Raw genomic sequence first — 16,120 nt, 5'->3', positions numbered from 1 at the left:
GCAACTTGGAGAATTAAATATTTTTGTTTTTGCCTGAGAAAATGTGCTTTGTAGTGTGGGAAATCGAGGCTGACCAATAAAGCAATATCACTATTTATCGTGATATAATTTTCATCTGTAGCAGTATAACTTAAGTCCCATATATATTGATATATTTCTTAAGAATTGTGTAAGCACAGCGAGGATGTATAAACTGATCTACCTCAGATTTGTAAAATATTGAGCTATTTATCAAATGTTTAACACCACAACCTTCACGCAGGAGCCAAAATCCATCTATAAGCTTTAAATAAAGAGTATTTATCTTAATAGTGATCAATATCAACGGATATAAACATTCATGTCTTGATATTATTCTTGGCCAGATCACCCAGGCCTAATATAAATTGCTGTATAAAGATCAGTATCAGATAAAGCAAACTCTTGCCTTCAATTTTTATTTTTCAGTGAAATCATTTCCTGTGGAGTGGCACGGCTCTCTCAGTATGTAAAGGTGAGTGCATGTCCTCTTCATTCACTGCACAGTGCTTTGCAGTATTGAAATGAACCTTGAAAGTTTTCTGTGTGGTAATGTTTGAAAAATCGTACGTACCAAAATGAGTTTGGTACAACTTCATATTACTGAGAGAAACAAGGTCTGGCAACTGACAAAAAATGGAAAATGATTTAATTCCTTTTCCTGATCTATTACAAATGTATACAAAAGTGAAGGCCAAACAGCATTTTTTGCATAATTTAGTCAGTTTACTATAAAACATTTACCTCACATCATATAAAACATATTGCTGTTGGTCATTTTTCTTTCGTTTCGGGTTATTGGTGACCGTCAAGTCTCCTTTTTTTAAAAAACTTGTATGTGTGAAGGTTGCATGGTAATACAGCTGCAAGTATGGATTGGAAGTAAAAGTGCACTGCAATGCAAAACAATGGAATAAATGATATAATCACCATTACAGTTTTCTGATCTCAAGCAAGTTTTGCAGTCTCCATAAGTTCATTTACGTAACATAAATATAAGTGGCTGCAGAATGTACAGCACTTTGTCGCTTTCAAAAAGGGTCAGCTCTGAAAAGAAAGTAGTTCACAGCAAATAAAATAAAATAAAATGCGGCTAATGATGGAGGCACAGCAGCCCTCATAGCACAGTGCTACTGTATATTCAGGTTGTGTCTATGAGCATTACAGTGAAATGGTAAGGCTGTCTTGTTACTATAGTTACAAAGCCGTGGTTCTAAGAAGAAAACTTGATAAATGATCCCTTGCATACTTTGCTGTGATTGCAGTGTTGAATATTTAGCAAAATGTCAGCAGAAGCACACACGAGCTGCACAAAAACAGAAAAAGTAAACATTAAATTCTGGTCGGCTCAGTCGTTACTATACATCGATCACGGAGCCAGAGTGTTGAGTCAGATGGTACATTTACAGAGATTTAGACAAAGAGGGAGACACAAAGAGAGAGACAAACTTATATTTAGAATGTGAGAGTCAATAACGTCAGTGCAATATAACCCAGGGAGCCACGTCTTCGATTGTTATTTATCATCAAATCTTTCTTTATTTTTCGCTGAATGAAGCTGCTGCTGTTCTTCTTATATTGACCATTTGACATAAATGGAACAGGGACACAAAATGGTGCAAAGGAGCAAATAAAAAATCCCGCTATTGAGCAATATCATCCTTCTGTGTAGATGCAGGAGACCTGACTTGTGAAGTGGTCGGCCCCAGTGAAGAAATCTCCTCCATGAAAGTCTTGATTAGGAGTCACATTGTGCACTTGGCTGGGGATATTAAACTCTGCACACGCGCACAGACACAGACACACGGACACACAGACACACAGACACACACACACCAATGAATAGACATGCACACCCACATATGCATGCTGGTAAATCCAATGGCAATAAGGGGCTATTTTGTTTAGATTGTATTTTCATTACCTGCAATGCAGGGAAGAGTCGTTTGTGTGGTTGCCACCCCACTGGGATTATTGACTGCTGGAGCGAGGCTGTCACCAAAGGCATCAACTTGCATCAGCTGACTCGAACTGGTCTCTGCTGTGATCCCGCCATATTGTGGAGGAGAATAAAGCATCTTCATCTGCCCTGAGAGCTCTGCAGGGTAAATGAGAAATCCTCACTCTTTTATTCTTATACAGAGCAGTTCAATTAAAGGGTCTATTGCTTCACTCCCTTAAATTATACATTGCGCGGCATCGGACCTCATTAAAAGGAACAAATTGTGCATCCCGGTCTTTTTAAACCCCGTCTTTATCTCGCAGTTAAAACTGAACCTTGTGTTTCTGAACACGTCGTCAACATCACTGTGGCTGTCAAGTCTTGGGGGAGGTGTAGAGGTGATGTCTATTTAAAGGTGCATAGAGTGAAGCTGCCTGATTCTGTCTAACTAGAAAATCACCAGCCACCTGCTTCACATCGTAAAGATATACTGCACAATTAATGTGCATGTGAGAAAATCTGTTCAAACAGATTGTCAAACCGCCCACACGTTTGCTAATAGGCTCAGATGTGAAACTTGCACCATAAACCACTTTCAGATGACCCTCCCCCTCCAGCACAACTGTATTTACATCTTTGCAGAGGCTGTTTTGACAAATCTGGGAAATACGGAGATAATAAACTCATCCCAGTACCCGGATTGTGATCTGCAAGATCAGGAGGCCTGCTCGGCTGCTTCAGATCCCGGCTGTTCTGCAGGGATGCCCCATTGGGAGGAAGCGGGAGGCAGGTGGAAGAGCAAGAGCCACGCTGGTCCCCAGGGAAGAGCTGGTGAGGGGAAGGATCAACAAACCTGAAATATTTCAGACTGAATTAAATACTCTGGTTCCACATGTTAAGAAAAAGAACAATATGTCTGTCTTCATCATTAACTCAATAATTATTAGTTAGTTTATAACATACACAATCATATAGTACAAAAACAACTTTGAGAACAATAGAGAATTTTTAGGTGTGTCATGATTTGGTTTTATGACACTTTTAAGGTGCAATTCATATATTTAAATATGAAAAAATATATTAAATATATTAAATATATTTCTCCTATATTAAAAATGATTACTCACTATATTGAATATATATAATATAATAAGGATTTTGTGCTGCAAGCCTTAAATACTGAAATATAACGCATTCTAGAGGTGTTGCTTTTATTGCCCCGTTCTTCCCTGAACACGATTCAACGTCGTATAGTATCGAGCTGTATGTGATGACATCAATTGATGCAAAAACGTCACCATCACATCCATTCGTACTTTTTTCAAACCAGTGACTGAGATCAAAAACCTCCAAGATCCCGATTGTTCTCAATGTCTGGCAACCAAACACCTTTATTAACCCAGCTCCGTATTTGTTTCACACAAAAGCACAATGGCCAGTTAGGCTACAAATAAATCATCAATCACGACCACAAGATTGATTGTCTGCGCTTGGAAATTGACAGAAGCGGCAGGGGGAGGCACTCTAGCTGCACTTTATGATGCATTGTTGTCTATATGCACAATGTGGGCTGTGCGACACAAGCTCATTCTTAGTGTTTTCTGACACTTTAATGCAAGTCTCTGCCTGCAATCTGTTATCTCATCACTTGTTCATATAGATAATGGATCAAAGCTGCTCCTCCTTTCTTTAGTGCAATCAGCTAGGAGAGAAAATCACTCTGAATAGAAGAGCTAATTGAACATGTTATACTCTAAAATAAAAGTTAGAGACTCCTTCATGTAACTCATTGTTGAAGTAGTAGATTTAAATTATATTGACACCCCTGCTGTTAGGTTTGCCCAAGTAACACATTTGTACGTCTACTTGCCAACAACAGGAATATTAAAGGAGCCAAAGTTTGCTGTCAAAGTACCGAACGACAGAACCCAAAGGAATCCCAGAAAAACGAAAATGGCAACAAGGATTTTACGATCGATTTAACGTCTAAAAAAAAGAAAGTAATTACACTGTCTTTCTTCTCCCACTGCTCCTTAAATGGTATTTTTGTTTAGTTTTTTTATGATTCACTTATTGAATTCCTCAGCAGCTCCTGTCGGTGGCTATAGCATCCATTAATACCGGCGGTCGAGACCAATGAGGCAAGGCGAGGTCTGCTTTCACAGCCCAATTGTCTCCCCAGAATCCTGCGGTGAATGCTCTGGCCTGCCGCTGATATGAGAACAATCGCAGCCAGTGAGGGAACCGTGAGCATCTGGCTGCTCAGAACGGCAGAAATCCTCTATCACATGCTTTGAAGTGTGTAGATGAAGGGACGCCTTCCTATGGGTCGACCAGGGAAATGTGTTGCTGGCCATCCCCAAACTCGAATGCTTCTCACTCCCAGCCGCAGCACCCACCCACCCACACACACACACACGATCACACACACACAAGAACAACAACAAAACACAAAATCCCAACCCTTTAGACTTTTTCTTTTTCCACCCAGGGTGCAAAATAGAGCTTTTTTTCTCCTTCTTTTTGAACCAATGATTCTAATTATGAGCTTATAACCTTGAAACCATGACAACCGATGTTTAAATTGATTGTTTCAGTTCGTTAGGAAAGAAAAGAGAGAAAAGGAGATTTGTGAGGCATTTAAATCAGTCGTGGTTTGAAGTTCTAACGGTGCCAGTGGGAAAACAAAACGGAAACAAAAAAAACAAGTTGGCTTGCAGAGTATAGCTAACTGCTCCAACTGCTGACTCTAATGTTGCTGCACATGTTCAGCTCCCCAGTATTTCAAATAGACAAAACATGAAAAGGATTTCTTTACTAATGAATATGCATATGAATCCCAACACCGTATCTATTTTTACGTCGGCAAAAAAACTACCTGGAATTCCATCACACAACGTACTTTATGCATAATTTGAAGAATAATAACATAAGTTGAATGATTTTATATTGGATTCAATGATTTCCTCCACAGGTTGTTTTCTCCTGTTTCTGTTTGTTTGTGTGTCGGTTTATTTGTTGGCAGGATCACACAAAAACTACTGAACTGATTTACACCAAACTTGGTGGGTGGATGTGGCCCGGGATGAACCCAATACATTTTGAAGCAGCTGGGGATTTTCTTCCACATAATAACATTTTCATTAATTTATCATAAACTAACGCACAGATCTCTATTTTCCACTTGTTAGCACTATATTTCATGACGGATAAATCCTTTCTACCATCACACCATTTTTCCTTTTTTCAATAGGATTTCTACTATAAGAACTAGACAATCATGTGTAGGACTGTTTGGCCTTGGATGGAGCTTTGCACTCTACCGACTGCGTTATATATGGATTATATGCTAAAGAATATAAACCACCTCACACTTAACCCAATAAAAAAAAATCCTCAGTACCTGTAATTATCTTGTAAGGAGCCAAACAGAGTCAGGTGAGGATTGCTGGTGGAGTCTTGTCCTTGTGGAGCAGCTGAGGAACAGGGATGACAGACACTTCACAAATCTAATAGATAAGCCTATTATGTGCACATGGTTGCGGGGGAGGGGCTACTGTATCATACTATATGATTTATTCATCTAGTTCTTTTTATATATAAATAAAACTTATTAATGCAAAGAGTCCGACCAGAGACATACCAGAGTATGACTCATAGGATGCACCAGGGGACGGGTTTAAGTTGTCTGTCCTTGCCAGAGGAGAGAGGCTTGGCTGCAGAGCGTGGATGGTTAAACAGTCTGTCAGTGGGTCCTGGGTCACACCAGCTGCAGATCTCATCTAGAGAAATGACATTGGACATAAAGATAAACAGCGATGTCGTGCATGAGTTATTAGATTCTGGCATATTTTCCTTTTAATTATTCTAATGTAAAATAGCACTTTTAGTTTTAATTATAATATTTACAATGACCTGTGTTTTTTGTATTATGCAGATGATTTTTGATCTGTAAGATATCACAAAGTAAAGTCTTACACATCTGACTTCATTACCACACTTCCTCTGGCAAATCACCTCGGACACGAATTGTTAGACGTTAATAAATCTTCATTAGATCTGATCCTCGGACATAAAATTCAATGAGAAAGCCATTAATTCTGATTAGATTAAGCAAAAAAAGATTAAATCATGACAAAATCAAATCTAAATGAATCTACGGCAGCGAGATTAGGCTTTTAAAATGGGGATCTTGCAGGAAAACCAAACAGCTTTTATCTCTCTTTCTACCCACATTTCCTTTTACTCTACTACCTTCAATCAAATACAGTGAAGAGACAAGACATGAAACACCAATGTAAAGAATATAGCTGGGAGTTTGAGTTCATCTAACATTCACTCCATCTACAGAGTCACGAGTGAAATCACAATTACAATCAACATTTGTTATTTGAGTTTTTTAATGAAAGAAGCTGTGTGTGTGGGAGACTTTGTAAAAATGTCGCTTTTTTAGAAACTCCCACCTCTTTGTCTGTATCTATGGTGACATAACCCTCGGTAAGAGCTAAAGAGCATGAATCTCTCACACACGTGTTGCAAAAATTGTTACAGCGGCGACGAGACTGATCTGAAAATGTAGTCACGTTGTGTGGCAAGTAAAGCGAGTGACAATAATCTTAATTGTGTGTATTTCTGTGCGACCAAGCTCTTCTGTGTGTGTTAACATCAGCTTGATGTACGGCATAAACTGACGAGACAGCTAGGTGGGTATTTACATCTGACTGCGTGCACGCCGAGATGTTAGTTAATGAAAGTTAATTACATTTTTCTGTGAGCAATTAAGTTGCCGAGCTCAGCAGAGTGGAATGAAGAGAGCATGTACTCAGTATCACCGGCTGACAAATGAAAGCACAATGAAATGAAACATTAACTGTGTCGATGCAGCTTTGTACATGATCGTAATGTTGAAGCGATGCCGTGCACATCACTGCTGAGATCCGGTTCAAGGTCTCAAGTTATAACTAATGAACCTAATGGGCTGTGTCTTCATTGGCGAGGCTGCGACCGGCGTGAGCAGGGCTCTGACAATTTGCCGACCTTGAAATTCATTTTAAACCCCCGCTTTGATCGATACAAGGAGCCCACGGTGCGTCGACAAGCCTGCACCCTCGGATTTGAGAAGTGCTGCGTCAGAGCACACTGAGCACAGCGGTCCACTGTGTTCACCTTTATCAAGTCATGTGCAAATGACATCAGGCTGCCGCAAAGTGAGCCCATTCAAATCTACACACATCAAGTCTGCTGGGCGATCACTCTGTGCTCTGTTATTCCAGACGTCGGATGACAGCGACGCATCAGTCCTGTGTCATATTCTTTAAAAAACTTCACATGTTATTCTTAAAATGCAATGTTATGCCATTGTGAGAAGTAAAATGGAAATGGTCTGATGTGGTCATAGAAACGCCTTCATGAGGATTTGCAATCATTCTTTTCCATCATTTTACAATTTAAATTAAAACCCTCACACAACATCTGCCCCTGGCCTCAGATTTGGGATTAGGATTAGCTTTCATGAGCTGTACGCGTTCAGATAATGCAATCACACAATTGTATATTTTCCTAAAAAAAAAAAGCCTTTTTCCATTTGTTAAGCTGTTGTTGACATGTGTGTTAGTGCGATTGGCTCAGTTGTGATCAGAACAGTGATTTGACAGGCTCACAGTAAATGTATTAATTAGCACACCATCCGATCTGGATTCACCTTCACCAAACCCCTTTGTACTTCATGCTTGCATGCGTGCATCTACATAAACCCACTTATAAATACTACACCTTTTACTCTTGTCTTTGTACTTTCTTTTTAAAACAGGGCTCAATGCATTGGCTACATGTCTTTTACTCTTTGTTTCCTTTGTCCGTTACATTCAGATCAATGTTTCCATAATCACTTGGGTTTTGAAGTAGTTGAAAATACTCTCTGAAGAATGAAAATGTTTATTCTCAAAGACGACTCCAACTCTGAAGATTGTGAGTTGTGTTTTGCAGAGATCGTGTACCTTCTTCCGTAAATGTCGCTCTTTAGAGGAGTGGGATTTCACGTGTTTCCTCAAGGAGCTGGGATCAGTGTAACGCTTGGCACAGCCAGGCACCTGGCACGCATACGGCTTCTGCGTACAACCACAGATATTATGAAAACTTAGAGACCACATAGAGACAAAGACACACACACACATAGCTGTACAACACCATCTATATTTGCACGTGTGCCTGCGCTGGGCTGCCACTCACTGTGTCCAGGTGTGTGCGCTGGTGTTTGGCGCGGTCACTGGAGTTGCTGAAGGCCTTGTGGCAGCCCGGGTGCTGACACGTGTAGGGCTTCTCCCCCGTGTGGCTGCGCAGGTGGATCTTCAGGTTTTCCAGCCGAGAGAAACCCTTCTTGCAGCCCTCGAACTGTAACCACATACAAACCCAGTCAAAGTCGACACGAGCCCCACAAGCGTTGCACGCGTACTCGCAGAGCTGGGAACTTATTAGTTGGAATCACTGCAGACAAAAAGGCTGCTGACCTCAGTGTGTGGGAGGGAGTGGAAGACGATGTAGCCTATAGATAGACATTACAATAGAAACAAATTGGGTGATTTAATCTGAACTGACACTCCAGCATGTGTTAAAGGATTTTAGTTTTAAGTTTGACAGGCAGCAGCTATGAGGAGCAAAGACGTGAGGGGGATAAACATTTGGTAGGGACAGATCCGTCTTTTGTTTTACATGCTGGATTCAAGTCATGAGCTGAATGTATTGTATTACTTGTCTTTATATTTGTATTACAAAGTGACATTGTTCTTACAAAAAGTTAATCCCTAACTGGATAAGAATTATTTTGAGAATTTGTACTTTACATGAATCTTGAGACCTTTTGATTACAGTCCCGGCCTCTTCCAGGTAACTCATTTTAAGTGATACAGGACCTGATGCACAGAGGCACATGCATGGTGGAAATCTGTCTTTTCCTCACCTATTATCTTATTTTCCTCTTTTTTGTGTCCCCCTGCTACAAAATAAAAAACAATGTCAAAGCAAAACTTGTTTACACAGATAGAATCATGAGGCTTTGCACTTTCATACTCAAAACTGCAGACTTTCCCAAAAGGCAACACTGTCGTTTGGCCCGTTTTCCCGTCTCAAATACACATTTTTACATTCACTATACTAAACGTCTTCTCAGCCTTTCAGGAACACATCTCTGATGGTCATTAGTGTCACCAGCAGGGGTCAGTGTTCATACACACATCAACGTATTGTCATTCTGTGTTTTCAATCCTTTATCCTCAATCACCTTGACAGCAGCTGGTATCAGTTACAAAAGTAACTGTCACTTTAAGTGAGCTATTTTTAATACATATAGAATCTAAGATTAAAGAATAACTGGATCATACTGAAGACCTGGCACTCGCACTGTGTCGTGAGAACCAAGAAAACACAAATATCCCAGGTTTCTTTTTTTATCCATGCGACGACGGTGACTTCACTGCAGAAACATGTGAGTCATCCAAGCTTTTTTAAGGCCAGGACCTTACTCTCCCTCTTCCCGCTCTCAGGGGGGTTCGGAATTTCCTCACTAAATGTTATGGAGGAAAAAACAAACACAGAGCATGTCCAATTCTGTTATGTTTCCTTCAAGACTGGATTCCTCACATTCTTATACCTGCAGGTCATCACTGCCAGACCCATTAATAATTCACTTATAACATTAATTTACATTCCACATAGAAGTGCCTATCATCCCTTCCTCACAACAGGGCTAATTTCTCTATTCTCGAAAAAAAACCCTGATGTTTCTGAAATTGAACTCGCCAGTAAAGATTTTTCACATCACTTTTAGCTGAACCTGGTTTGCAGCAAAGCGATTGTCAGTAGCATGGCAATCATCTTTTGAATGATGAATGGACTGCGGTTGTATTCCGGAAATGCCACAATCGCAGAAGGTCTCGGGTTGATCGGCGGTGAATATGAAGAGTTCTTGACATTTTGTCAAAGCAAACGGACTAAATTGGAAACTGAGCGGTTGAGTAACACAAAACGAGAAATGCTTCTCTTAACCTCTCGGCCTTCCTTCCCACACACACACACAAGAGCAAAATCTTCCATCTGAGCACTCTTTTCCAATTCTGTTGAGGTCGATGCATTCGAAAAGTACCGATCCTTAATATAAACAGAAGAAATAACAGAAAACCCTCTTGGCTGAAGTTCGGCAAGAAAAAAAACCCCGGCACAGGCCGAGATAAATGGCCTCTCGGAACCAAAGTGGAAGCACAAGCGAGAACCAACATGAATCTAAAATACTGCCAGGACTCCGGGACCGGCCAGGGGTACGTCACTGTGTAACTCTCTCTCTCTCGTGAAGCGCTCATAAAGCACGGAGGGCTCTTTAGTTGGTCGCAAGGGACGTTGGGGCTGAAACAGAAGCAGCACGGCTCCTCAGTGTAGATCAGTGTTACAGCCAGCGTCTGACAGGCCCTGGCAGGTAAACTCACGCCCTGGCTGTGCGACGACAGCGACGGTCTGTGCCAGCACCGTCCGTCCAGTGCCCAGTCTTACTCTGAGGTCAGTTCACTCTGGACCACACTCTTCTCTGTTGCACCGCTGATATCTCTCATTTCTCTGCTCTTTTTTGTTTCAGCTGTTTCCTCAAACCGTATATTTTCAGTGGGACTATGTGATAAAGCAATAACAGTAATTACCGCAGTATAATTTCAATCAATAGCAACTTAACAAAAGTTCTTTTGATCGACCTCAGATTTTTTAAATGTTTTGGTGTTTATCAAGAGTTTGTCATTCTTTGCTCATAAAGAAGAGTTTAAAACAACAACCTTCACTCAGGAGCATAAATCAGCCTTAAAACTTAAAATAAATAATAATGTGAATATTTTCATCTTGATATAATTTTTCTCCATACTTATCCCTATTTTTTTTTTTGCTTTTACGTCCCTGTTATTAATGAGAAAGTATAGTTTTGTGACATCCTAAAATTACACCCAAAAAAATGCATCAGCGTTACCAGAAAAGAAAATAAGTCATACAATCTTTTAAATAAATAAAAGCATAATGTAATTTAATGATACCGTGAACAAGCCTTTAGCAGTGACTGCAATACTCTGTAATATAATTATGGACAATCGTGATTCATTCATGACCATTAACTTAATGAAACACAATATAAACATAATATAATTTAGATTCAATTTGGAACATAGTGATTTGTTTACTGAAGCTGAATAATAGTAAAAGTGAATTCCAGGTATTGGAGCAAAAGTTCCCGGAGCCGAAACCAAGCGAGTGCCTAAATTGTTGTCAAACCTGAAATCTCAGGCTTGACATGAGTAGGGTTTGAATTACAAGCAGCTCAAATATGGAAATTTAGTGGATCAGAAAAGAATAAAGGTTTTAATTCTCATTTATGCAAATGCTCTTGTTGAACACAGCATTATTAATTAAGTACGAAGTAAATCGCAATTACCACAATAGTAAAAGCACAGAAGCATGTAATCAATTATTTAAAAAAATCATAAATGATAAGGTGACTCACAATGATAGTGGAATTCTGCTTTGTTTGAGGTCTGAGTTCAAAAGAGGCTTTTTAAAACCTTGTGTGTTTAAATCACGACGTGTTAACACGCTGTTCAATCATCACTAAAACATTGTGAAATGACAAGTACAAGTCTGGGCCTGCCCTTTACGTTCACTGTGTAACAGGAGCCGCCTCATTGTTCTGTTGCCGTCTCGCACTCGTTTCTTCTATCGGGCGTCAGTTTGCTCACCTGCCAGTCGTTTCCTATGGCTCTATATCTTTGTGCAGTTGTGTAGTCTGAGCGGTGGGTTGAGTTTTCCCTGTGTAAACTCAGAATCTGTAAAAATACACAATCGTGCTCGTGTCTGTGAAATTAATCTCAGACGTGACCTAAAGAAAATCCACACAAAATCAAAAGTTTCTCATTAAAGTACGGGAGCGATTAGTCTTTTGTGCTGTCTCTATTTATTTTCTCTCTTTAGTTAAAACCAGCCTGTACTATAATTGTTCCACACAAGTACCCACTTTATTTGACTTCCATTTTTGGCCACGGGTTGTTTCCACGGATACTTTCGTCCTTTATTGAATGATGACACGCAACACAGACCTGCAGCCAACAAAATGTGGCCCCATGGCAACAGAGTGGGCTTCAGCTAATAAGTGAGTACCGTGGTGCAAAAGGTTGACTGCAGGTATGCATGGTGTTAATAATTGACTTGTTCAAAGCGCGTTTGGCAAGTGGTTTGTCAATTGCTCACCTAATTCTCAAGTATTTTCCCAGTGGGGGTTAGAAAAAGACCAAAAAATGGCCCAAAAGTTGTAAATTGTAAAAAAAATCCACATACAACAGCTATTAAATGTATTTCCATGAAATTTAGAGCAGACATTCTCGGTTCCAGACAATAAATCCTGATAACTTTTCCTCGAGCACTGCCATGAGGTTGTTATTTTGGACTTAATTGAAATAACGATAGGGTGGATTGCCATGAAATTTGATTTATAGATTACCCAGACAATAAATTTGATGATTTTATGATTTTCACTTATATCTGCATGTATCAACTGCATGTATTGGCACAGATTATATATCATCTGACCACACTGCCCATCAGATATATTAGGTTTGGTAAGTTAAGTTTGGTATCTCATTTGGCTTTTAGTGAAATTTTACAGCAGCTAAAATTACTGTGAAATCAGGTACAGATATTAATGGCTTGGTTCAGGAAGATTTCTAATCTCTACAGTGATCACCTGATATTTAATGTAATGTCACCAGTAGGTTATAACTGTTGTTATGAATGATTTCACTGCAGCATGTCAAGTATTGTCAGCAGGATTTCGCAAAACTAAAAAAATCTTTCACATCACAAACAAAAACAAAATACAAACTAAAGAGATTTAATTAAGTTGCAACACATATGAAAGAATTAGACCGGTCCATCTTGGAGAAACAAAGCCAACAGTTCGTCAACAACAAGGCCCCGTGGATAAATGCCAACTCTTTGGCCGCAGATACAGACCTGTGGAGAGCCAGACTGTGGGGCATCACCTTCCCAGAACAACAGCCAAGTTCTTCAGACGGTGGCCGGGCGAGTCCCCTGCTGCGGCTGACAGGCTCAGTGGCTACTAGAGAGCCACGGTGCCAGATCTAAAGTGCCAGGCCTCCTTTGTGCAGATTTAACAGCTACATAATTGACTCAACTCCCACGTCAATTATCACAGAGCTCCGCTAATTACTCCATGGCCAAACTTAAGAGAAAAGAGGGGCCATATTTCTGATCTAAACCTTGGTCATAGAAAGCGCATGAAGGTTTTTTTCCCCCCTAGCTTTCTATATTGTGTCTCTGAATCGAACACTTAGAATTGAACTCAGTGAGCTCCTCTATGTTCCTGCTTTCACTGCATACACTCAGCCCTCTTACAAAAGGGTAATAATATTCATCTCATTGAGAAAACGCTGTGTGTAGGTAAGATACAATATGGAATATTTTTTCTGATATGTAGAGGTCAGGCATTATAAAAAAATAAAGATTTGACTTCAGTTGCATGAAAAGAGACAGTTGTGATTGCATGCTGTACCGTGCACTTGTTGGGTTTCTCTCCTGAATGGACCCTCATGTGGATGAGAAGCTTGTATCGGGCGTTGAAGGGCTTGAAGTTGCGTGGGCAGCCCAACCAATAGCAAGTGAAATCCTCTGCCTTCCGCTGATCCACATGCAGCTTCTCTATGTGCCTCACCAGCTCCTCCTTTCGGTCATACACTGCACTGCAGTCCAACCACTTGCAGCAAAGGGCCTCATAGTCCTCCAGCTCTCCTTCTTCTTCCTCCAGCATTGGGACCTGGGGTAAAAAGCCCATCCCGTGCCTTGGAGGAAGCATGGGAGCCTGTGTGAGAGGGTCCTGAGATGAGGGCTTTACTCTGCAGTGACGGCTGGAGAGATGAACATGCTGGTGGGAGTGGTAAGGTGGCGGAGGCCCCTGTGGAGCTGTGGTCAGCAGAGCTGGCTGTAACTGTGAAGGTGTCAGCAGGTTGTTGGAGGTTTGGCTGCAGCTCTCTAAAGTCCTCCCCAGCGCCCCACCGTCCTCTGGGAGGCACTGCTGCTCCACCACCATATTAGCCATCTGGCTCTCCAGACCCCCGGCCTCTTCGAGCACCTGCATACGGCCGCACACTGTCTGTGGGGCCATAGCCCTGGAAAAGCACGGCATGCTGTAAGGATGGGAGTGGGGGATACAGCGCCCTTTCACACCCAGGAAGTGACCATAACCCTCAGACTGGACAGGTGAGAGTGTGGAGTGGGAGGCTGGAGAGCAGCGGGAACCATTGATATAAGCCACGAGTGAGGTGGGCGACGTGCGTATGATTGAGTTGAAATCAGTTCCCATGACATCCGACAAAGGCGACATGGAGAGAGCTCTTTTCTTGGCACGAGACGGCCTGGGGCTTCCAGCGTCAGCTGCAAACAGGTACGAAGGCAGGGACGCAGAGGTGCTCGTGCCTCCTGATACAGTTGTGCCAGACATGGCCGTGCCTGGTGAGACGCTGAGCTGCTCGCCTCCCTCGCTGGCCTGGGTGGAGCACTGAGGTGGTCCCAGCGGAGGGAGCACACGGTAGCCATATGGCCAGTCATGTCTTCCACTAAACACTGACTGTGTTTCAAACAGACTGAGGGTAGTGGATGCCAGGGATTCTCTGGACAGTAAGGACCTGAAACACATTGTTGTTATCCACTTTAGTAACACTGTAAAGGTTTAGTGAGCTCATCATCATATACTGTAATTGATATGGCCCACCTGGCGTCAGTGTGGGGAACCGTTACACCATGTAAACTAGGTGGAGGAAATGTCTGGCCTTTGACAGAAGTCACTGTCAGGTTAGAAGCAGCTGCTTGACCAAATACCTCCATGGTGTGTTCAGACACAGGGCAACCTGCTGGACATAAACACCAGAATAAGGTTACAACAGAGCCACAGCTTTTATCCACATTCAACAAATCTCCACGAATCAGTTCAGAGTGTTAACATAATATTAAACAAGTTTCGGGAAAAGATATTAAATTCTAATTAAAATTAAAAGCATCAAATGTATTCTGCTTTAATAAAAGTTTATACAGTAGATTGTGGAATTCCCCTCCCCCCCGGCCACCTGAGCAGCTCGGCCTGAGACACTTTCTGCTCTGTTAATCACAAATGAGCTTTTCACCTCCTTCCACTTTTCCTCGGTAGAAATTTAAGGACAGCCTTTATGCTTGGTTAATTATCAATAAATAAGAGGCCGAGAAGCCGAGCAGGGAGACGGCGAGGCTCTGAGGAGCACCTTGGGAATGAGCTGAGTCTGCCCACCACATCGCTCTGGCAGACTTTATCATTTTATTAGATGAGTGCCCTGATTTTGCTGATTACATGCAGACAATGGGTGTGTTGAGTTACATGCTGAACGCTGCGGTGTCAAAATACTCATCCGGAGGGTAACTTTTGTTTTTACCTCTGAAGCTGCTGTTTGAGGAGCACAGTTTCGTCCGAGTGGTACTTGTCACTGTTGTGGTGGGAGGATGATGAGTGGGTACTTGCTGTTGTGGCGATGCAGTGGGCATGTTTAGATGTTTCCCGTAAGTCAGCACCTGCCTGCGGAGGCTCAGGGTTGGCAGAACCACGAGGCTCCTGCTCTGGTTCCCAGAGGCCAGGGAGTGAACGTCTCCTTTTTTTTGCTGTTCCGTTCCCGAGGAGGGACTCAGATTGGGCCGCGGCGAGGGGGACATGGGGATCCTGATGGACTGGTGTCCCGCGATCATGCTCAGTGACGGGGACACGTTGCATGGAGACACCAGGAGCTGGCAGCCCTTTCCGCTCATGGCTGAAATGTTTTGTCAGTTGAACTGTAGTTGCATATCAAAAAAGTTGCTTTACTCAGGACCTGGTGGTACGTAGCTCATACCTGTTGATGATTCAAAGACAAGAAATCATAAAAGTATACGGGGCGTTAATTAAGAGGATCTGAAACCAGTTCCTCAGAGGTTCTACGCTCATGAGGAAATCACAACTGAACTGTCGCGATTCATTAAATTTGCTTTACACAGGAGCTGGTAGTACACAGCTCTACCTGTTGATGAATGAAAAGCATAAAAATGCACAAATAAAGAATGACTGAACTA

General features: G+C 41.7%; 1 protein-coding gene across 1 annotated transcript; it reads right to left on the bottom strand.

Moving 5' to 3' along the window:
- Positions 1-607: 607 nt before the first annotated feature.
- glis3 (GLIS family zinc finger 3) lies at positions 608-15,882 on the bottom strand. Its single transcript, XM_035184339.2, has 10 exons — positions 15,454-15,882; positions 14,763-14,901; positions 13,548-14,676; positions 8,189-8,350; positions 7,957-8,067; positions 5,604-5,742; positions 5,364-5,436; positions 2,656-2,813; positions 1,943-2,116; positions 608-1,796 (listed from the first exon to the last, which is right to left on the bottom strand). Exons 1-10 carry the CDS (start codon positions 15,818-15,820, stop codon positions 1,675-1,677), a joined length of 2,574 nt encoding a protein of 857 aa, XP_035040230.1. The 5' UTR covers positions 15,821-15,882; the 3' UTR covers positions 608-1,674.
- Between the last annotated feature and the right edge of the window lie 238 nt (positions 15,883-16,120).

The sequence above is a fragment of the Hippoglossus stenolepis genome, chromosome 18 (genome assembly GCF_022539355.2).
Source record: "Hippoglossus stenolepis isolate QCI-W04-F060 chromosome 18, HSTE1.2, whole genome shotgun sequence".
In the NCBI taxonomy this organism is placed as follows: Eukaryota; Metazoa; Chordata; class Actinopteri; order Pleuronectiformes; family Pleuronectidae; genus Hippoglossus; species Hippoglossus stenolepis.
Note: the sequence above shows the minus strand (reverse complement) of the source record. Positions and strands in the feature narration are given on the sequence as shown.